General features: G+C 40.6%; 2 protein-coding genes and 1 non-coding gene across 4 annotated transcripts; 2 read left to right on the forward strand and 1 right to left on the reverse strand.

The window, feature by feature from the left end:
- Nucleotides 1-15251: 15251 nt before the first annotated feature.
- On the forward strand, nt 15252-20482 carry LOC127752514 (uncharacterized). 2 transcript variants are annotated; one of them, XM_052277917.1, is made up of 5 exons: nt 15252-15540; nt 16719-17060; nt 17143-18376; nt 18514-18660; nt 19712-20482. In XM_052277917.1, exons 2-5 carry the CDS (start codon nt 17004-17006, stop codon nt 20200-20202), a joined length of 1929 nt encoding a protein of 642 aa, XP_052133877.1. In that variant the 5' UTR covers nt 15252-15540; nt 16719-17003; the 3' UTR covers nt 20203-20482. The 2 variants fall into 2 exon arrangements, with proteins under 2 accessions (XP_052133877.1, XP_052133878.1); XM_052277918.1 differs by lacking the exon at nt 15252-15540 and adding an exon at nt 15558-16645.
- Nucleotides 20483-20711: 229 nt separating this feature from the next.
- On the reverse strand, nt 20712-20797 carry TRNAY-GUA (transfer RNA tyrosine (anticodon GUA)). Its single transcript is given in 2 exon segments — nt 20712-20747; nt 20761-20797. It is a non-coding gene; the product is annotated as a tRNA-Tyr (tRNA).
- Nucleotides 20798-22335: 1538 nt separating this feature from the next.
- Nucleotides 22336-23557, forward strand: LOC127752515 (protein PHOSPHATE-INDUCED 1 homolog). Its single transcript, XM_052277919.1, has one exon. It carries the CDS (start codon nt 22360-22362, stop codon nt 23362-23364), a length of 1005 nt encoding a protein of 334 aa, XP_052133879.1. The 5' UTR covers nt 22336-22359; the 3' UTR covers nt 23365-23557.
- The last annotated feature ends 1132 nt before the right edge of the window (nt 23558-24689 follow it).

A 24689-nucleotide genomic window follows, 5' to 3' on the forward strand; every position in this document is an offset into this window, starting at 1 on the left:
AACAAGTATTCCAATCAAGAAATGTTTGACGAATCCAACTTTCTAGAAATACCATCGTACAAACGTATTGTCCCAGAAATATCAGTACTGCAACCACTAAGTGCAATAAAAAAGACCATTTTGCCCCCATGAATTATTGAAAGCTGATTAAAACGTTTCCATCACTATAATTTAGTGTAAAGAGCAACATACAAATTAGTGAAAGCTGACGTAAAGAGCAAAAGTGTTAATTAAAAATTTATAGGGGTAAAATGTTCTTTTTATAGCACTTAGGGAGGACTGCTAATGGAAAGCTGACGACGATGGCATTTCCACTTGTAGGATGATATTTTTAGGAAGTTGGGTTCATTGATGGGATTTCTTGGAGTAAGACGCTTGTAAATAATGTTTCTTGATTTTCTCTCAATATTAACTTCCACCATTTATAAGAGGAAAAAGAGGTGCGATTTTTCCCGTGCTCTCTATATACACATGTTTTGCAAATGAGCAGTGGAGTTAAAATTTGAAGCTTGTATATATGTTGTCATATTTATACAAAATATTGCATTTTTCAAGTTTGAAGGGGTTTCAGGAATGATACTCCCTCCGATCTATTTCATATCATAAGTCGTCTTGATTTGTTTAAGTCAAACTTTGTTAAGTTTGATCAAGTTTAAAAAAATTCGCAACATCTAAAATTTGAAATTAATCTTGTTAAATCAATATTAATTGAATATATTTTGATAATATGTTTGTTTTGTGTTTAAAAATTTAATCAAATTTAAATTAAACGATACGGAGGGAGTAGTTATTTACAAGGTTGTTAGTATCGGGGTCCTAGGTAGTATCGTTTTGCTTAAAGTGAATGCTATGAGATTTTTTTAAGTTTAATTAATATTTATATTAATTACATATAGCTATTCTATATAAAAAAATATAGTAACAATACATGTCATGCAAATAGAGACATTTATGGAGAGAAACCACATTGGTTTTGATATATTTAACTGATTTTTATATAAACTTGAGCATATTTATTTATATTATTTTCAAACCATATTATTTTAAATAATATTTTGTAGGATCGTACGGATCGTAGAATCGGGATACTATCTAAGATTTCGTAGGATCGTATAGTAATAAATAGAAGGATCGAGAGACGATGAAAATTAAGATAATAGATAGGATCGGTATCGTTTCGGCTTGATAGAATCGTAATATCATAAAATAGTAGGATACGGGTCAGAATACTGAAAACCTTGTTATTTGATGCGAGAAAGGAGCACGGCAACCGCTAACAAACGTGTGACACTATTGTTTGTCAGCATTCACTCATTCGGTCGGTGTACGCAAAGCACAAACGGACAAAGCCACGGCCGTACAACCGATCATACGGGCGTTGTAAGGAACCGAAAGCGACGGCCACGATCGATGGTGACGCCCATCTGCGTAAATGCTCCTCATCCCGTGGGTCCCACCTGTCACCGTCCCACGGCTAAGCGGCCGCTTGGGCCCCACTTGGTTCCATGGACCGATCGATGGACGTCACTTAATTGGTTGGGTGCTGCTTTGGTAAACCATGTGAGTTGCATGTAGCCACGGCTTAATTTTACTTGTTTTTGATTCTGTAATAGTTTGTCTATGTGTTTTTGCGTTCTATTGAGAGGCCAATAATTCGGTAGGCTGGTTGGCTTGATTGATTGCTGAAATGTTTCTATCACGCGTCGAAGTTTGATTGATGGTACGTGTTATCTAGCTGCGGAAGATGAGGTCTAGACGATTTACGAATATGTATTGAGGTTGGCAAGTGATGATTCTCGGATTTGTTAATATAATATAGATTTTATAATCATGTGTTTGGTTGGAGGAATATGATAGGTTGGGTTAAAGCGAACTTGTTTTAAAGATGTTTTGGTTTAAGGACAGGTAGGATGAGATGATTTCTCAAAATGAATATTGTCTTTAAATTTGGGTCACAGCTTCATCACTAAACACTAGCGGGTCAATTCAACTCACTTCCTCTCTCTCATTAACATAGAGGCCACACTCTCTAAACCCTAAAAAAGGACTTTCAACCCTTATGTCAAACACACACACGCTAAAGGGTCGTCTCATTGCCTCTCAACTGTTGACTAGGTATCAATTTTATATGGTACACGAGGAAGTATAGAGATATTTCCCTTTTGCAATTTAAAATTTGACATCTCTAGTAATAGTAATAGTGAGAGGTACCCAAAACCTTTCTCTACCTCTTTAGAAAAACATAAAACAACCTATCGTTGAATGTTTAAGAATGACTACTTAACTATGTCTAATTGTCCATAAAAAGTAAAGTAGTATATACTATTATGAGCAAAGTGCATTGGTGGTCCTTAAACTTATAGGGTTGTGTCATATAGGTCTCTAAACTCTCAAAATGCATATCCAGTTCCTATAACTTGTCAAAGTGTATTATATAGGTCTCAAATTAACACATCCCCTTTAGGATCCTACGTGGCGCTAATGTGGCAATGCCACATGGACGTGACGTGTCCTTTTCTCTTTTTTTTTTATTCTTTTCTTTTTCGTTTTCTTCTCATTCTGATCTTTTTTTCCTTTCTTCTGCACGGGTCATAGACAAAGAAGAAGAAAGGGGAAAAAGAGAAGAAAAAAAGAAAATGAGAAAAAATAAATAGGTCCCATTTGTTAGTCAAAATAATGTCACGTCATATCCGTGTGGCATGCCATATCAACGCCACGTAGGATCCTGAAGGGGTTGTGACGATTTAGGACCTAGATGACACAATATGACAAGTTCTGGGACTTAAATATGTATTTTGAGAGTTTAGGGACCTAGATGACACACCCCTATAAGTTAAAGGACAGCCTGTACACTTTACTCTACTATTATTTCCACATTCTTATTTTTTTCCTTACACATCTAATGACTTTATTTTGAGAGTCAAGATTAAACGAAGAGTCAATATTTTCAGAGAACATTGCATATAAATAGTGTTTGTTCCTCCTAGGATAATAAAGTAGGGACTACAACCAACACAGAAAAAATGTATTAGATTAAATTTTACTTTGGATCATCTATTATTGATATTTCGCTTTAAACCACCTTTGAACCAATATTTTTACTTTAGATAAGGTATTTTTACCTTTATATTACTTTGGACCACCCTCAATTTTTTTATCCAGCTACATCTAACTTGTTGTATACCAAAGAAATGATTTTACATATAATTGTGGGAGTTCATTGATGAGCAAGAGCCGACGTAATCAAAATCATTCATACGCTTAAGAAGTCGGGTGGTCCAAAGTGAAATAAAGGTAAGTTTATCCGTCTAAAATGAAAACATTGGTTAAGATGGTAAGAAACAAAGTGGATAATAAAATATGGTTCAAAGTGACATTTACTTATTAATATATACATCCTTACGCACACCAAACATCGTACTAATTGGAAATTAAATTGTTATATAAAAGATTGTTCAAAATAAGAAATCAAGAGGAGTTATCTTCAAACATAAGTTCAAACTATAATGTTTAATAAAAGTCACTATAAAGAATAAAACAGTTTTATGGTGTTTGCGAGGTGTGAAATAGCAGCCACTATTGCTTTATCAAGCCATCGATCTCTCCCATCTTGCCGGTGTGACGACCTCCATCACACCATAGTAGACCATTTGTCCGTATCAATCTGGAATTCGTAGTAAGACAAACAAAAATATTCGTTCCTGTGATCTCAATATTTTCAGATCGGTAATATTACCATGATGATTGGTCTGTGTACGGCCTCCCAGCCAGCCAGGTATTACGGTCAACCGGATTGGGAATCTCCAGTCTCATTCGTTGTGGGATCATGCGCACATGACAGTCCAGTAATCATTCTGATGTGGAGGTTGCCGTGTGATAAGGACTGCGTTCGGAAATACTCCCTCCGTCCCATTTTAATTGCAACTATGAGTTTTCATACTCAATTTTGATCGTCTGTCTTATTTGAAATTTTTTTATAATTAGTATTTTTGTTGTTATGAGATAATAAAACATAAATCGTATTTTACTCGTGACTTATGTTTTTTATTTTTTTCAAAAACTTTTCAAATAAGACGGACGATCAAAGTTGGACGTGGAAAATAATAGCTACACTTAAAATATAGGACGGAAGGAGTATCTTGTAGCTACTCTCACTTTTTCATTAGCACGTTTGCCGTACCATTAAACGTTGTATTTTTTAAGAGAATTCATTACAAAACTTTAAAATCATGTCAATCTATTTTTAAAATCCTTTGTAGATAATATTTAGTTAATTATGTGCTAATAAATTATCATGTTCTACGTGAAAGGGAGAATTAAACTTATGGATCGTACGGAAACAAAATGGAGTGGCATCCAGAAAAATCAATCACTACCCTTCCATCCGAATGTAGTGGTTGAAGATCCCAACCCTTCCATCCGAATGCACCCGACGGATGGGCAGGGATTGGAACCATGCATTTTGCTTTGACACAAGCGGAGGAATACGCGTTGATTAGAGGGCGTGGAAAGTTCTATCACTTAGTGTATGCATGTGGCGTGCTAACTTTACATCGATATGCATAGCCTATTGATATGACCAATCATGCGGACATATTTATGATGTTACTCATTAGGATTTAAATCATATCCAGGTTATCAATTATTATTTTTTAAAATAGAAGGTACCACTACTATGGAAACTAGAAAGGTAGCCCGCGTGAATGCGCGGGCATGTAAAGTAGGTTACGCTTGAGTAACATGTAAGGTGGAATATCAATAGGATGACACCTGCTACGCTTGAAAAGTACTTTTTTTATAAATTTTCTTCATCGACATTGCTTAGATACTTTTTACAAGATATTTGTAAGGTTTGAACTATATAATATTTAATTCATTGCTATAAGCAATTGTTAATGATCTTCTTTATTTTCTCTGAGTCAATAAATACATAGGAGACATATATATTGTTTGCCTCGTTTCCCTATTATATATGTCATTTATGGTGTTCTTTTTTTAAAAAAATACCTAGTCGTGAGTCCTAAATTTAAAGTTGATAGTAGCATATATATAACTTTTTTAACCAACTAAGTACTTCTATGTCATGCTGCCTTAGTATGTCTTATATATTCATAATACCACGATATGGGATAGACGGAAGGCCATTAATATCTAAGAACTTAAACATGGTTATAGAAATGGAACATACAATGGTTGTTCTATTTTTTATTTTTTACAAATTTGTTAGATTCTCTCTGATTGATTTAATTCAATCCCTATTGACATTATGGAAATTATTGGTTTAATTATTTAATATAGCATCAATTAGATTAGAAATTTGATGTATATGGTCTTTTCGGTATTATTCATAGTATGGTTTGATAGCTAAAAAGTAGGAAGAGGGAGGAATGGAGAGCAGAGAGTGTGAGCCAAGATTGAAGGGGACCTGTAGTGTTGTGTGCATGTACCGGGGAGGACGAGGTTTGGGGACTTTATTTTTCTTATTTTTTTATAAATAATTTAAGTAAACCGATGATCATTTTGTTTTTTTCTTATAATTTGTAAGTTTTTTTAAAAATTTTGATGACCGTTAAAATCAGATATGAATGTCCCCTTTAATGGGTGAAGCCGACCGTATCCGTCGAGGCTTTATTTCTCCACTGCCTTTAAACATAGGTCCTGAGTTGACATAGTCATGCCCCGCAATGCCAGTATGAAGCATAATTTCAATGTCTAGTTCACTATCAGCACCCTCATAGCTAAGTTTTGTGTAGACAAAATTATTTATGGTATTAATCAATAATGCTTATTTTTTTTGTTATGTAGATACAATATTATCTTTTGAAATGAGCGAGGTTGATAGAAAAAATATAGCTAAACAGACATATGACCGTGACAATCTTGGAGTACCATATCATTCTTTATATTTTATATTTTGACTAAGATATATTGTTTAGCGTCTAGTTTGTTTTCATTCATTTATTGTTCATAATTACATGTGACATCTTTACTAATTCTAAGAATATATTTCCCAAAATTATTTAAAGTAACTAATTTGTTGGAGTATATAAGTCATTTCAGTGGGGTGTATGACATACATCATCAATTATGTCCGATATATTAGAATTTCCAAACTATAAAAAATATATGATGAATAGTTTAATGCACATGATTGTTCATTTATTACCAAACCAATTTCGCAAAGAAAAACCACTCGTGATGGAGGGTCGTATTATAGCAAGATCATTGCCTGGAAATTCCAATCAAATAGTTCTAATTTTTTTTAAAAAAGAGAATCTTAATCTCACAAAAATTAAATTTAAATCAAATCTAATTGTAAACCACAATGTTGTTTCACTTTTTCTTCATGTAGATTTGAATTAGTGTTATATATTTGTCAAGCGAATTTGACACCAAGTGAAATTATTTTAAAAATGATCATGACATTAATTATTATATGTTAGCTAAATTATTTGAAAAATAATTATGACATTACATATTATATGTCGGCACCATGTGTCGTAATGAATTTAGCAGTTCCATATAACTATTATATAAGTGATTAGTATTTTATTTAATTAAATAAATACAAAGGATTATAAGTTAGATATATATTTGAAAAATAATTCAAAAGATGAACATTTAAAGATAGCTGATTTGGTGCTAATTTAACCGTGCATAGTAATAATATGGGAAATCCTATTTTAAAGACAATATTGTTCTTACAGGGTAGATATGTTTTTTTTGGCTTTTTTATCTTGCTACGTAACTATGTCTGTTTGGTTTTTTTTTTAGGAGAACAATACGCAAGTTTTATATCCGTATGTGCGTTATTTTTACTGTTAAATAATTTCAATGAAGCTGAGACTTTTTTTTAAATAGATCTAATCTAATTGTTTAAAATAGCGGGTCCACCAATTTAAATGAAAATCGACGGTTAGATTAGAAAGTGCCACGTGGCGGTTTAGGAGTTTTCGTAGTAGTGCCACGTGATGGCTTAGGGATGTTTATAGGAATTTTAATGGACTTTTAGTATATAAGAAGTAGATAATAAATAGATAGATAGTATTACATGTCAACGTCATCCATTGCAATCTATTTTGCACTAAAACATAATTAACCAACATATGTCATCAATGTAAAATCATAAGAAAATAAGTTATAATTACGTATGTTTTTTAGTCCGACAAATAATCAAATATATATTCAAAAGTCAATACCATAAAAAATGAAGGTAATATAAATAAATATATAAAAGGGGTAAATGGAAAAAAAATTGGTGAGGTGTACGTGTGGGGAGGGAGACGTACTTACGTACGCGAGAGAGAGAGGATAGGAAGTCACTAAATTCTTTATTCATTCTAATCTAATGGTTAGAAACAATGGACCCATTAATTTAAATGAAAATCGACGGTCAAAATTTCTTAATCTATTAAAACGCCACATGGCGGCTTGGGAACATTTGTCGGAGTGCCATGTAGCGGTATGAGAGCGTTTGTAGGATTTTTAATGGACTTTTAGTATATAATAGATCTTAATGTGTGCCGGTTGAGAACCCCATATAGGTGTTGTATTTCTCAACCAGCACCTGGCTGGTGACACTGATAAATAGGAATCCGTTTTGGAATAGGCACCTTCAAGATTCCATAAATCCAAAAAAAGGCTGGTTTGATGCAACGGCTCAATCCGATCACCCCTGAGATCCTCGATCCGAAGACATCCAAGAAAACAATCCTAGAATTAAGAACGAAATCAACATATGAGATTCCCAATCCAAAGACATCCAAGAGCACAATCATAGAATTAAGAACAAAATCAACATCCAAGAACACACACACAGATAGGAGGCCACCGCTGTCACCGTCATCTAGCGCACCACCCCCATGCGCGCGGCGGTGGATTTTGCCACCCCCATGCATGCGGCGGCAGATCCAATCGTGCCCTTGAGCAGAGAGGAGGATGGGTAGTTGTTGCTATCCTAGCGAGTGCATGTGCAGGGGAAGCGAAGGCTAAGGAGCGTGACCTAGTGGTAAAGGCAGCTCCTACGTGACCCAGTGGTGAAGGCAGCTCCTACAGCCTAGAGGTAGGCCCGGAAGAGTGCAAAATTGAGGAGCGTGCTAGTTAGCGCCCGCTCTATCCACCACGCCCTCATACCATCCATGCGCGGTGTAGGGAGAGGTGGAAGGTGGAAGCGCGAAGGGCGGCATCGTTGGGGGAAGGGGAATCAATTAGAATGAGAGAGGTACAGGATAGGATCAAGATAATGAAGTGATCAGCTCAGCTCCTTCACTCACTCGGCAAAATATTTGGGGTCAGTTTTTTGTGTCAGTTTATTAGGAACTGGCACCTATATATGACAGAACTTATATGTGCCAATTCCTATCAAAAACAGGTACCTATGTCATTATATAGGTACCGGTTCTCTCAAAAGGCGCCCGCGAGTGCGTTCTTGGGCGGGAAAAGTACTATAGGTGTCCATTCAATAATTTCCAATACCTATAGTGTCATCTTTTTTTGCATTTTTTTAGTAGTGTATGTTCACAGGAATGTGCATATGATGAGTGTGTATGGTCGCCTAGTTATCTTCCTTTGTAGAAGTAAAAGAACTAGTTGTAGGAACAATTTGCCCTATTCAAATAATAACAAAAAAGAGTAAAATGCATCCCTAGGTGGGTGCGATTTAGTCACCCATCTTGTAAAATGCTCAAATAAGTTACTCATCTTGTTTTGGGTGCAAATCACATAAAACATGTGTTCTGTGAGGTGTTCGCAATGAAGTTATGTGCTATGCTAATTTGTTTTTGTAAACGTGATCACACGATCCATAAATAAGCCAATGTGCAATACCACCGGTAGTAAAATCCAATTAAAGATGAATTTTCTTATTGATTGTGAAGCAAAATATGGTCGTGTTCATTGAAAGCAAGAGTATTAGCATATACATGAAAAATGAGTGTTAATTTGTAATTGTAGTGCTTGCCCTGCCCATATGGCTAAAAAATGCATGATGTTAGGTCAATATGCATGACCTCCAATTTGAAAACAAACAATCCATGTGACAATGTATTTGGTAAGATTTGCACCATCGAAGCAAGATGAGTGACTTATTTAAGCAATTTGCAAGATGAGTGACTAAACTGTACCAACCTCGCAAGTTGAGATACCACCGATGCATTTTACTCTAACAAAAAATACGGTGAATTTACTCTTTATAATCGAAAATAACTTAAATGGCACAGCTACTATGTGGCATTGTGTATTTTTGCTCGAGGTAGCATTGTATTGTTGACATGTAGCTTTGGGAGGCCCGCGCGACGGACTATTAGCTCAGTGGTAGAGTGCGCCCCTGGTAATTGCGTCGTTGTGCCTGGGCTGTGAGGGCTCTCAGCCATATGGATAGTTCAATGTGCTCATCAGCGCCTGACCCGAAGATGTGGATCATCCAAGACACATTAGCATGGCATACAACCCCACTATTTCATTTATTTATATGTTTATCTGAATAGTTTATTAGCAAATAAAAATTATTTGTAAGTAAACTTTTATAAACTATGATAAAAAAACAAAAAGTCAAATTCAAAATCAAGTTCTAAATATTAAATTTTGGTTTTGGCTTATAATCATAAGCATAAGCGAAACAATGAGTCCTATAGTCAGAAAAATAACATGGTCAAAAATCTTATGCTTGAAAATTTTATGTAATGCATGCAACGTCTATTTATTTTGTGTGCAAATGAAAAATTATTATAAGGTACATTATGAATATATATTCTCTTTTGATATTCCGTTTACAGTTGGTGGACAAACCTTTGCAGGGGAAACTTATCCAGAAAAATGTAGGGTATGGGCCGTATATGGTCTTAAAGAAAAATACCATGCCGTATCTCTTATTTTTTTTGTTCTTTGCTGTTTCTATCCTCTTCTCTTTGGTTCTTCGGTATGCTTCTATCTAGCTATAAATCCTGTGGCTTGAAACATTCACGTACCTTCCATAATTGTCCTAGCTTGGACCATATCACCTTTGGTCTGCGTGCACATTAGGCATAGCACCTCTCTAGTTGACTCAATTCCTATAAGAGATGGTTATCCTATAAGTTAACTTGTTTTTTTATACGATTAATAAATATATAAAAGTATGTGCAAATTAAATAAAACATCAATATTAGAGTTAATTAATTACACTTTGGGCTAACTTTTCTTGCTAAAGTTTTGCTTTGGACCACTCTTTATCCTATCGTTTCGCTTTGTACTAGATAAATGTGCGTTTGTTATAATTTAGACCATCCCAAACATTTTTTAGATCACCAATAACATCGAGTATATTTTCTCGCTAACACCCGATGAACTCCCTTATCCAGGGAAAGCTCCCATGTGTTGCCAAATGTTACTGTGTGTTTCGTAGGACGTGGTCCAAAGTATAAAAATATAAACTTAACTAATCCAAAATAAAAAGATCAGTTAAAGGTAGTACAAAATAAAACTTAAGTAATAAAAGGTGGCTCAAAATACAATTCACTCTAAATATCAAAATCATCGATATGTGCGGTTCGTCGATCAGCAGATCCGCTAAGTTTGAAATTTTTCTAGTTATATTTGGTACTCATATCAAACCTATGTTCTAACTCAATTATTAATTTCAATATCGCTCAGCTAAGTTTTTATGAGGTAGTATATTGATTTATTTATATATTTTTCACCTAAAAAAACCTTGTTTGTATAAGTACTGTTTTACATTAGTATATTGTTTGTATAAGTATTTTTTTCAAGAAAATCCGCATGAACTTCATAATACTGAATATTATAACATAATAATTATTCCCCTGTTATTTTTTTTAACTTTTGTAGTTTTATTATTCCCCTGATTGGAGTAACTTGTTTTGAAGGATATTAATATATGAAGTACCCCAATATGCAGGTTTAATTTGATCATTGTTTTGCTCTTGTAGTTAATCTGTACATATAACTACAAATATAACAAATGAAACTATTTTTCATGATAAATACTCTACTCAGTTCACATATCAAATCTTGATACTTTTCATATCTTGGTATTAATGAAGATTTCAAAGATATTATTATTATTATTATTATTATTATTATTATTACGTTATGATATATAAACAAGTTTAAGCGTCAGGGTGTGCAAACCATAGTAAATAAAAACATTAATAGATATAGCTAGCTGTTATAAAATCGGGCTTGAAGTCGACATTAATAGCCAAATGCGGAAGTACGTTATAGAATATCCTATCGACGGGCGATACCCACCTACGACATTTGTAGAGTATAGGGATAGTTGGAACCAAGGTATACGCGAGATCGTATCAAGGAGAACAATGGTTTATACTTGTTCGGGTAACAAGATGGATAATAACCCAACTCCAGTTTATATGTATATATTGATGAAAATACCACATGGATTAAAATGGGGGAAATGATGATTGATCTAATCCGATGACTAGAACCTGTCGAGAATGGCCCGACGAGACCTACTCGGCGACTAGGGTTTAGGCTTGCTCCGGATTCTATCTTGATGTAGCTTTGGCTATAACTTGTAACTTGATGCCCCTCCCTACAGGGGCCTTGTATTTATAGCTATAGTTACCTTCTTCTCTAAGTAAAACTCGGAGAATTTGAACACAATATGAGCTAAGGAGGCATTGTCTTCCCCGACTAGGACTCTGATACATTCTATCCAAGAAGATAATTTCCTTCTAAATCCGTCGTATTTCCTTAATCAAATGATACCTTCTCGTATATCTTTAGATATATGGTATTCATATATAGTACGAACCCGGCCAAGTATAAGAGGTATGACTTATCCTTGACACTAACAAATCCAAACATGATGATGATGATACCAAGGCATGATACTTGTAGGTAACGTAGTTAAGTTGAAACCTACATCTCCGGAGCACTGATTGCGGGTGCTCCTTTCCGATTAAGTATAATTACAATGCATCAAGAATCCATGATCATCGACCAACTAGGCCACATGTTGATCATCGCTTGTCTATGCTACTGTCGTCATGCGATTACAACAGATATGGCTCTCTATTTAGGAGAGCTTAGAATAGAAAATCGACTCTAACTCTATTTAGTACTACTCTGAGTTCTAAATTGTAACCGATTTTGTGCAAATATTCGACACAAACTCTAACACAATCTATATTCAGATGCACATGTTTAGTATTCATGCATCTTCAAGCATGGATAACAACAATGGCGGAGCCAGAAAATTTCTAGACCAAGGTTGTACTGTAAAAATAATATTACCAATTCTTGCATGTTCATCGATAAGCCCAGCGGCCGTCTGAGGGTGGCCGAGCAGTGAATCAATCTGCCACTGGATGACAGGATTGAATTTTATTTAGTCCGCAGTTTCCTTTGCTTCTAGATAACAAAAGGGATAATGAAAGATTCTCTTAAAAGAAGATAATAGAAGATGAATTTCCAGCCTCTGCATCTTAGACAGTTTTGTTTGCTAAGCTCTTCAAGAACCTACACTGTAGATGCCTTCGCAAGTTGAAGAATTTGTTCCAAGCCACCACCAAAGCTCATCGTAGAAATTTGACCACCCCATGCTCAACAATGACCAGGCACTACATACCTGATGAAAACTCCAGTTCAAGATGGTATTATTCTTGAATTGACAACCTAATTAAGCTAAGCTATTCTATGGCTTAATTTCCAAGCTATTAAACTATTCCAATTACCTAATTTACCTAAGACCACAGATGTGTGGTTCAGGACTAAGAACGGGGGCCCACCCACATGAGATGTTGAGTTGGCATCTCATTCCCCATGTTAGTGGGAGAAGATTGAAGAACCAAAACTCCTGAAGTACAATCTGTGGCTATATGCATGCCATATTGCTAATTGCCAACCCCCCAATCAGCTGGCAATGGCACTTGATTCCTTCTCTCTTTTGGCTTGTGCCTCCAGATATTGATATGAGCTTTAGGCAGTGAATCTTAATAAAGGGCAGCTTTTTTTTGGGACAATGAACCCTATTTTATTTCTCTACACGTGTTGCATATCTGGAACAAATGTTAGGTTTAATGGAGGCATAGTACAGTTTTATTAATTAATTATCTGTTGATTTATTTTTGCATATATATATATATATATATATATATATATATATATATATATATATATATTGTACCTCCTTTTTACACATGGTAGATCCAACAATTAATGTATGTGTTTAGTTATATACAAGTGGTACCATTAGAATTGCATTTCACTGTACTTTCATATTCTTATGGTTTTGTTTACATTGACAACTTGTTGCAGAAAAAACTAACTATAAAAGTCTAATACTGGTGATCACCAAGCCAAGTCAACTACAATTTATAAAACTGGGAAAGGGAGTAGTTAATTGCTATAGGGAAGCTTCAATTCACCCTATATGTCAAAAAAAACATGTGTGGAAATGGTTGAATTACTCTTATAATCATTCAAGCAACTAAAGAAAATCATTAGAATCGAACCTAATTGATCATGGAGGCATATATGATTCAAATTAAATCCTATTACAATTTAATTTGGGGTGTGTATTCGGTGGACTTTTTTAGCATGCATGAGCTTGCAATGTCATGTAATAAGGTTCGTGTGGTTTAGACTTTATAACATGCATGATTATAATACTACGACATATATAGCTCTAGCAGATACCATTTTATAAATTATTGTCGGAGATATATGATTTACACATGCATGTGACATTAGGTATTGTTAGGAGCTAATTAAGAAAACAAATGGCATTGCATTGTGTATCGGCATGCTTTTATTTTAATTTGCAATGGTTTTTTAGTTCGGGCATCATGCTTATGTGTGGAGGTATGTACCATGTTGCTCTATAGTACTTCTAGTGATTGTACAAATTGATCAAAGAGTTCTTCCATTCTTGCATGCATGCAAAGAATTGTTTCAAAATACAATATACAAGTCGTATTTTTTTTATTCAACGGGTCAATGAGTAGCAGCGGTCACAAAATTGATCACGAAAACCGACCGGTATTAGCCGGTTTTTTACAGTCTTTACTGAAAATCATCGGTTTTTAGTAAATCGGTGGGGAGCGGTTTTCACTTCAAAAACGAAAAAGTGAACCCCGGTGAGTAGTACATATAATCCTCTCACATTCTACATGTAGACCTCTCGTGCCCGTAACTCTAGTCTTAGATATCTCTCATCCTACGATTACATAGTGCCAACCAATTTCTTTTAATCAAGAGATCAAGATCTGGTTTATATGCTACTCTGTCAACCCCATTTCACCATCATCACACCGTGCTTTCGTTTTTGTCGAAACCAAGTTTGTTTTTCAGGAGGCTGCACATGTAGATCATCAATTCATCAATGACTTAAACCACAGACGGTAAAATGTCCCATCTTCATTATCTACTACCATATTCTCAATTAAAATAACTTTAAGCTGTAAATAAGTTATTATATTATAAGACGAAGAGTACTCGATAAAGGTTCTTATTTCTAGATATGACATATATCTAGACACCAAGTTTTGAATCCAAACCAAGCCCCTATACTCGTCTTCATTCGGTTCCACCATATCCCCAACACATCTCCCTAAATGTTCCTAGTACATTTTTATCAGCGACAATCTCATTAGAGCAATTCGTGTCACCTTATCATCAAAAATAGATTGGCAACAATTTTTTAAGCGGTTTACAAATATTATGATATCTTACTACTCCAGTATATATTAATAGCTACTAAAAATACTTGAAGTAAAAAATTAATTAACCTCTACTAGCTACAAGTAAAAAAAAAAGCTATCCAGCATAAAAACCACTGAAATAGTCCAGATCGATCCACACAAACTAGCCAAATCTAGAGCCGTTATGTGCATTCATAAAGAACATATTAAACTTTAGGGGAAGAAACGAAGGAAAAATGAAATGTATGTAAAATAAACACTAATGTGTCACACTGCGATTGAATCGTGATCTTGTTTACAACTCTCAACTAACTAAACCAAACGGTTAAGGCCTTTGGGCCTGTTCGGTTGGCGGATGTTGCGGCTACGTGTGCGCGGCACTATTGGTGCCGGCGGCGGCGCAGCTGTAGACTTAGCAGCCGAACGTATCAAGTTTGTAAAAGTATTTTTTTTAAGAAAAAGTACATATAGCAAAACGAAACCCAAAATTCTCAAACAGAAGAAAATAATATATTAGAAGTGGAAAAAAAAACAAGACGACATAAAGGCGGCAGTATTCTACTAGTCTTGTGCATCGCTCGCTAGTGGTAGTAGTGGGAGGAGTGACGTCCGAATAATCCTCCCTCCTACCGTGTGCCCACCGCGTGCCTTTGCTTTCCCTCCAGCATCCTTCCTTCCTCTATTTCTACCTCTCCTCTTCTCCTTCTCCTTCTCCATCTCCTCCTCAGGACACTCCTCTCCTCTGCTTCTCTTCATCCCATTCGCATCAGTGCTCAGCGACCTAATCAAGATCTTTACTCGAACAGAAGAGTATAAGTTCAGCACCGGAGAAGCATCTGATTCTGAATTCGGTTTGCTGCTGCCTGGGGAGAGGAAGGTTAGGTTCCTGGCTCCTCCTGACTGACTTAATTTCCTTTCGCTGTCTTTCTCCACCAGGTGTGGTGCTTGTCTTTTGTGTTCATGTGTGATTCAAGTGATTCTTGTTTGGTCGGTCTCTGCCTTTTTGTTCTAGAGAGATCTCCTGGTGTTCTTGGGGCACTCTCTGCTCCTGTTATACTGGTGATGGCCTTCTCTGTTCTTGTGCTGCAATCCTGCTTGAATCAACAGAGTTTCTTTAGGTTTTTTTTTTTTTTGATTCTTGATTCATGTGTTGTTCTTGAGGAAGAGGTCAGGAGAGTTCAGTTGGGTTGGAGCCATTGGTTGTTGCCATGCATCTTTCTCTTCTTGATTTTTATGTGTGTGTGCAGTCTCTTTCTGGATGATTCTGTACTGGCAGTTTGTGGTACAAACAGGGGAAGAAACCAAGATCAGCTTCTTAATGTGTAGTAAACAAATTTCCAGTCTTGCTGGAAGTTGACATGGTTAATTAGAGAAAGGAAACAAATTAGAGTTAGTTTTAGTAAATCCCAATGATTCCTTCAGGGCTTGTACTGCATGAAGCCAAGAATCTGATAGCTTTCACCACATTAGATTTAACCCAGATATCCAATAAGGAGAAAGAGCATGCAAAATCACTGTTCTTTACTTCTTGTTTTCTACAGCAGCAATAATTTTGCCATGAAATCGCATAGCTGTCATGGCGATTCTCTTCTCACCAACCAAATTTAGAACAGAAACCCAGCTGTGTTTTCCCCCCTTTTAATTTTAACTCTTCTGTGAATTCACCGCATGATACACGCCAAGAAAGTGTTTTAAATCGCTAGCTAAAAAACATTTAGCGATCGGTCTTCTCAAACAGCTAATAGCCGATTGAATGGGGCTGTAGCGGCTAAATTCTACATGAGGCGAGAAATAGCTAGAGACACCCTCCTCGAACAGCTATATCTGAAGATAGCGGTAGCTATAGCCAGAGATTTAAGACCTCGCAAGAAACAGGGATGGTGTCACATGGCATAGGCAAGAAGAGTCTTTCTTCTTCCTCCTCCTACTCGCCGCCGTCTTCGTCGTCGTCGCCGCCTCGGTCTTCATAGCTCGGCTGCCATGTCTGATCGTCGTGCGTGTGCGTAGGATTCAGCTGAGTTTGGTTCTTAGTGGATTCGTTTGAAATTGGTGCAGGGTAAGGTTTGCCAAGACGGCTCCGCGGCGGCGTCTCCGGCTAATCTCCGGTCACTCTGGCCTTCCCCGTGGCGCCGCCGCCGCCTCGCGCCGTGAGTGAGGTGTGTGGTGCTGTGGGGCATGCGATCTCCTCCGCCGTCTTCCTCCTCGTCTCGCCGTCGCTGCTCCGGAGAGTCTCTCCCGTAGACAACGGCTAAAAGGTCTCAGAAACTTACTGAAATTTGGAACGAATTCGTCTGAACAGAAGAAAATTCGAAGGGATTTGCGAGTTTTGAGTAGGTCAAGATGACCAGGATGAGGTGCATCCCGGGTCTGCTCGCCGGCAGGAGGAAGAAACGAGTGGTAAATGTTTGATCGAATTTTGCCTTTCTGTTTTTGTGAGATTTTGGTTTTGAGTTTGTAATGGTTGGTGAGTGTTCGACAGGTTGCTGATGCCAAGAAGGCTAGTGGGGATTGTCTCAAGGTGAAGCCGGTGGAGTTCATCGACTCGCCGGCCGCCGAATGCGGCGACGGAAAGGTCGCGCCGTGCGATGTCAAGGTCGTCGTCGACGACACGGTTGTCACCGCCTTGGCGGCGACCAAAGGAGGCGGCGGCGGCGACGATCATGGCGGCGACATGGCGTTGGCGAAGAGGGGCAGCATGTCGTCTGACTTCGAGTTCGAGTTCCACGCACACGAGAAGCCCGACGGACATGGCGTCCCCGCCGGCGCCTCGCCGGACGCGGTGATCGCGAGCGGGAAGGAGGTGGTGGTGGCCGACGCGTCGCCGAAGCTGAAGCGGTCGTGCTCCAACATCGAGACGAAGCGGCCGGGCGCGCACGACGCGGCGGCGGAGGCGGCGCCGGCGCGGTCGAGATCCTACGGCGACCTCGGGAACCTGCCCGGCGGCGTCGGCGGCGGCATCTCCCTGGAGACAACCCCGCGCGGCGCGGCGCCGCAGGCGGAGGCGAGCCCGGCGTCGGTGAGGACGTCGCGCACCGCCGACCGCGTGATGCTGAAGAAGCGTTCGTCGAGCCAGGTGCTCCCGTCGCGGAGCCGCAAGCTGTGGTGGCGGCTCTTCCTCTGGAGCCACCGCAACCTGCACCGCCCGTCGCCGGCGGCGCGCCCCGCGGCCGCCGCGTGCACACCCGCGGGCCACCACGGCGGCGGCGGCTACACCTCCGACACGCTGGAGGAAGGCCCGGCCGCCGCCGCCGCCGACCGCAAGAACAAGAAGGTGATGGTCGACGACTCGCCGCCGATCCCCAACCAGTGGGTCGCCTTCTCCGCCGACAACTCCCTCCACGACCGCATCAGCGCGTGGGTGAACAGCATCGACAACGACACGTTCCGCATCGCCGAGGAAGACAACGACGACCACCACCACCACCATTACCACGGCGACGCCGACGACGACGACGGCGAGCACGCCATGGAGCACGGTGACTGCGTGGCGCGGGCGCCGCGCGCCCTGGAGATCGGCGAGTCGTCGGGGAAGGGGCACGGCAAGTCGAAGCGTTCCACGGCCGCCGACGAGGTCGCCCAGGCCAACACCATCATCCAGTCGCTCAACGCGTTCTCGTCGGTGGCGCACATCTCCGGCATGGGCCTCAAGGTGGTGCCGATGATCGCGCCGTTCTCCAGCCTCCGCGCCGTCAACCTCTCCGGCAACTTCATCGGTGAGCACAACTGACAACAGTAGTAACATTTTTTGTCGCTGTAGCATTTCAAGCAAAGTAACTAGATACTGCACAGTAGTTACTTACTACTACCTTCAGTTACCGAAAAAATTGACTGAATTTGGGTTCTACCACAGTTCATATCTCGCCGGGATCGCTGCCCAAGGGCCTTCACTCGCTCGATCTGTCGCGGAACAAGATCGCCAACATCGAGGGGCTCCGGGAGCTGACCAAGCTGCGCGTTCTCAACCTCAGCTACAACCGGATCTCGCGCATCGGCCACGGTAACCGCACATCTTGCCTCACCAATGTCACAATCTTCAGAGTATCCTGCATGTCCAAACCCTCCAAATTTTACCCTCTCACTAGTAGAATTACAATTTTCAGACTATACCAAGTACTGAGTAGAGTTCCTTTTTCCCTGTGGAGTGATGAGTGATAGGGACAAAGATTAGAGTTTTTAATCTGTAGCATCTAGTAGCTGACAAAGCCAGTCTGGACCAGAACAAAATGAGCATTCCAGGACATGTCACGTTGGTTCTAGCATGAATCTGCTTCATGTATTGGCTGTCACTGCCTCGTCTGTCCACAGTTTCCGTGATCCAGGAACATTATTAATACAGTTGGAAATGGGGCCTTATCATCATCATCATGATCAAATCCCTGTCCCTGACTTCTGTCCATCCATACCCTGGATGTAAAAGTGCACTCCTCCATAATTCCAACCTGGTCCATGCATCCACTGAATCCACTGCTCCCTAATGATCTCAACTTAATTCTCTGAAAAAAAAAATCAATTCAGAGCATGACTCTGTTTTCACTTCAGAAGAATCTTGCTGAAAACCTGCCACTTTGGAAATGAAAAATAAAAAAAAAAGAAAATCTCTGCACTGCAAGTCTGCAACTGCATCTACATGACTCTGCATTTCTTCAGATTTTGCAATCTTGAGAAGAATCAAGTTCTAACCATGCAACTTCGGAAAGAAAAAGAAAAAGAAGAAAAAATCTCTACACTTCAACTACTTCATCTACATATGACTCTTGAGAAGAATCAAGCTCAAACCCTGCAACTTCGGAAATGAAAAGAAAAAGAAAAAGAAAGAAAATATTTACACTGCAACTACTTCATCTACATGACTCTGAATTTCTTTAGATTTTGCAATCTTGCCCAGAATTGTTCAAAACCTGCAACTTTGGAAACCATAAAAAAAAATCTCTGCACTGAAAGTCTGCAATTGCATCTAGATGACTCTGAATTTCATCAGGTTTTGCGAAATCTTGCAGAGATGAGATGATCATTCATGGCGGCTGACTTTGTGAATCTGAACCTGGCAGGGCTGTCGGGGTGCACGGCGCTGAGGGAGCTGTACCTGGCGGGGAACAAGATCAGCGACGTGGAGGGGCTGCACCGGCTGCTGAAGCTGGCGGTGCTGGACCTGGGGTTCAACAAGGTCACCACGGCGAGGGCGCTGGGCCAGCTGGTGGCCAACTACCACTCCCTCCGCGCCCTCAACCTCGTCGGCAACCCCGTCCAGGCCAACGTCGGCGACGACGCCCTCCGCAGGGCCGTCACGGGCCTCCTCCCCCACCTCGCCTACCTCAACAAGCAGCCCGTCAAGCCCCGCGGCGCCGCCCCCGCCGACGGCGCCGTGTCGCGCGCCGCGCTCGAGGCCGGCGGCGCCGGGGGAGGCTCCCGGAGCGCGCAGAAGCGGTCGTCCGCTGCGGCGGCGTCGCGGAGGCTGGGGCAGCGCGGCGAGGGGAGCGGGAGCGGGAGGAGCAGGTCCAAGGGGAGGCAGCCGTCGAGCAGCTTGCCGGCGAGGAGGTGAAGACGGCGGCGGCGGCGGCGAGTGCGAGGTCCATTTTGTGTTGTTGCGATACATTCGAATTTAGAATTTGAAGATCTTTTGAATTTGGAATTTGGATTGGAGAGAGAGAGCGTATGTATTGCTGTGGGTGTGAAGTTTGACTGAATATTGTTGTTCAGTTTGCAAATTATTACAGTGCATCATTGCAGCTAATAGTAGGTGTGTGTGATGATGAGTGGAAAATGATTCCAAAATCCTGTTCTTGGTCGATCTTATAAATCCAGTCTTCGTTTAAACTCAACCTTTTTTGTTTCCTGTTGAGATGAGAAAATCTTAGTTGAAACATTTCGCAGACTTACGAATGAAAATTACTTCAAGGTTTCATATGGTACGAAAAATTCCAAAAAAAAAAAGAATAATAAAATACTTCAAGGTTTCATAGTACGAAAAATACAAAAAAAAAACTAAGAATAAAAATTACTTCGAGGTTTCATAGTACGAAAAATCAAAAAAAAAACAAAAAGGTCAGATCCGACCTGCCGGATTCGAACCAGCGACCTAAGGATTGATCTGCAACGACTACAGTCCTCCGCTCTACCAACTGAGCTAAGGTCGGACAGTGCTTCATACTACGAGATATATTTTAATACTTTAATTTTCAAATTTATACAGAAATTAGCTAGTTCCTTCTGTCGCTAAATGGTGACTGTTATTTTGTTTGCTTACTATATAATAACCACGATAATTCTGTGTCCCAGAAAAAAATATCTCTTCTCAAAAAATTTTTTATCTAAGTTCTGATTCTAATTAATTGCTGCATGGTATCACGTCAAGTATGGCCCATCATTGGCCCTTGGGCTACACATGATAGAAATTTTCCGTTTGGACCCAAATTATGATTGTTGTCTGCAGCAGTGTCAGCGGAAAACTGCCGTATGTACGGTGTCGGTAGCAAAACTGAGGATATGTAATATATATCCTACGAATCTCTCTAGGGGAACAAGCTCCCTACGGTTTAATGCCTTTTCCCTAGTATAATTCTCCCTAGGGAACCTGGGGATTTCTAGTAGATTGTTAGGTCTCCTTTGATTCAAAAAAAATTCATAGGAATTTTATAGAATACCATTTATATAGGAATTTTTCCTATATAGTCCTTTGAATCAAAGGAATGAATCCTACAAAATCCTATGAAATTCCTATAGAATGCGTAAAGACATGTAAGTTTTAGAGGAAATCTAGCATGAGGTTTTACCTCATGGAAACTTTCCTACGAGTCTTCATCTCTCCTCTAATTCCTGCGTTTTTCCTGTGGTCCAATCAAACGGCCATTCCTGTGTTTTTCCTGTGCTTTGCAATCATTTGTTTTACACTTGCACTCGTATCAAAATCCTACGTTTTTCCTATTCCTACGTTTTCTCAATCATGTTTCAAAGTGGCCCTAATGTGATATGGTCTACATTTTGTTGTTTGTGAACATCAATTCACCGATATTTGCGACTAATTGACCATTCTTCGTTTAATCGTCCGCATGATGTAGTTGATGATGATCTAAAGTAGTTTTTTAAGACATTATTTAGTATTTGTTTGTGTTTCTTACATACATTTTATGTTTTATTACTTATTCAATATAACCAAACTTGTCAATGAGGTGTATAAATACGGCGTTAGAAGCCACATAGTTAATGGTAAGTTATGGATGTCTATTGAAAAACCAATAACATATTCAAGTTTTATAGGCGTACACATTTAAATCCCCAAAGGAGTATGTAATATTATAAAACATGTTTGTATATTTACGAACATTAAATTAATTTTCATCTTCCAGAATCAAAGGAACACCAAAAACTAACCCAACGCATACGCACCACGCGAAGCAAAGAACCGATGCATCTTTCTTCGCTAACTTAGCTGAATTCATCTGCAGGTTTATCTCATAAAAAACAACCAAAATCTGCAGGTAATTAACAAGATTCAAGCAAACTAACCCCCAACCGAAACGCCACGTACTCACGTGCATCCATTCCCATATGCAGCCATGGCACGCAAGAACACACAAGCCCGCATTTCGTCGAACACCCACGCCACGTAACGCACATATGCCTCCCTACTTAACCCGCGTCGCGCTCTCCGTGCATCGATCGTGTAAGCTAGCTAAGCTTGGCGAATTAAACGGAGGCGATGCCGCGATCTCATCATCTCCTCGCGGCGGCGGTGGCGGCGGTGGTTGTGGTGGTGATGGGATGGTCGGTGCGGCCGTGCGAGGCGTCGCTGTACCAGCCGCCGCCGCCGGCGATGGCGTACCACGACGGCGCGGTGCTGGAGGGCGCCGTGCCGGTGTCGGTGCTCTACTACGGCGCGTTCCCGCCGCACCACAGGGCCGTCGTCGCCGACTTCCTCATGTCGCTGTCGCCGCGGGGGCGGGACCACCAGCCGCACACGTTCGGCGCGCCGGGGCCGGCGCCGCCGCCGACGGTGGCGCGGTGGTGGGGCACCGTGGAGAGGTACGTCCGTAAGGCCGGCCGCGGCGGCGGCGCCGGGGTGGCGCGCGTGGTGCTCGCCAGCCAGGTGGACGACGAGGGGTGCTCCCTCGGGAGGCGCCTGTCGCGCGCCCAGGTCGAGCGGCTGGCGGCGCGGCTCGGCGTCGCGCCGGGCGGCGTGGCCGTCGTGCTGACCGCCGCCGACGTCGCCGTCGAGGGGTTCTGCTCCAGCGCCTGCGGCGCGCACGGCTCGTCGGCGCCCGGTGGCGGCGCTGTGCACGTGTGGGTGGGCGACGCGTCGGCGCAGTGCCCCGGCCGGTGCGCGTGGCCGTTCCACGCCGCGGACTACGGCGACGCCGACGCCGGCCGCCACCGCCGCGCGCACGGCCACGACGTGGCGCTCCGCGCGCCGAACGGCGACGCCGGGGTGGACGGCGTGGTGATCAACCTGGCGGCGCTGATGGCCGGCGCGGTGACGAACCCGTACGGACGCGGCTACTTCCAGGGCGACGCGGCGGCGCCGGTGGAGGTGGCCGGAGCGTGCCCGGGGGTGTACGGCCGCGGCGCGTACCCGGGATACCCGGGCGCCGTGAGGGTGGACGCGGCCACCGGCGCCGGGTACAACGTCGTCGGCCGGAACGGCCGGCGATACCTCGTGCCGGCGCTCGTCGACCCGGACAACTACTCCTGCCTCATCATGACCTAATCGAAATGGGTTTTGATTAATTACTTTGCTTCGTCTTCAGATGCTAATTTCTTGTAATTAAGCATCGATCCATGGCGCATGTAGCACCTGCTGATCTGTTGTACACAGAGTATATATATACATATCCGTACAAAGATACCTTGTAAGATACATGTATAAATGTATGAATGCATGCTTACACCAAATTACTGTATCTTGAATGGGGCAACTGACCAAAGTTTACTCAGATTTCATTAGCACAAATTTTCATCATTTGTGAAAGTTGGCCATTTTTGTTTATCCAACCGCAAGAATCATGTGGCCTAGGAAAGTTAAGTGAATGTGATGGAGCTATTTGGACGTGAATGTGTAAGGCCTTGTTTACATGGGCCTAAAATCATGGACCATCCACGCGTTGAAGTACAATCCGGCCCACACTGCACATCCAAGAAGAAGAGCACACAATGTGTATACTGGCACATGCTTTGCACCATCCTAAATCAACCAATTCTGTGGTTTACCCTAGCCTAAGCATGTTTAAACATAACTGAAATATCTATTGAGAAGAAAGAGGAGAAAACAGACCAATGATGTGGTTTACCCTAGCATAAAGTAAGGTTCTAAGAACAACAATTAAACCGTAATACGATGATTCAATTTCTTTTACTAAGCAAGCAAGAAAATGGATTTTCTTTTTTGGTCCCTAAAGCACACATTCGCATTATCATCGCAAGCTACAATTTGCAGTTTAGGGTAACAACGAATTCCCTTTGGAGCTAATTTCCCAGATTTAATAAAGGTTTATTTATTTCGTGATTTCATATTATTTTCCACCGAATTATCTTGTTTTATACTGTCAAAACTCAAAGAGATTCTTTTCTACACGAATCTCCCCTCTTATCTTGATTGGCAAATTTGCGGCCCAAAAGGCATATTTACAAACGGAAAGTAATTTATAAATAAAACTTTTATATACGTTTTCTTAGCGATCTAAAAGCAAAAACTGAAAAGTAAACTTCGACGAAAAAAAATGTTTCATCTATTTTAGGAGATGAATAAAATTTTAGGAGAAGATGATTGTGTTCATACATGTTTCATCATTCTAGCATGTGCTAATTTTTTTAGTTCCACAATGATGGTATGTTGTTCACCTTGAGCTCCATTTTTCCTTTAGTGATGAAAACAGAATATGATATAATATAGGACTAGATGAGTTTCAGGTGTTCAGTTTGTAAATTCTTCCCTTGAAAAATGTACACATGTACTGTCTATTGTCTTATGTAGATTTTCAGAACTAATCTTGACATTTCTCCGGCTACCACTATTGCATTATTTCCTATATTAGT

The sequence above is a fragment of the Oryza glaberrima genome, chromosome 10 (genome assembly GCF_000147395.1).
Source record: "Oryza glaberrima chromosome 10, OglaRS2, whole genome shotgun sequence".
Taxonomy (NCBI): Eukaryota; Viridiplantae; Streptophyta; class Magnoliopsida; order Poales; family Poaceae; genus Oryza; species Oryza glaberrima.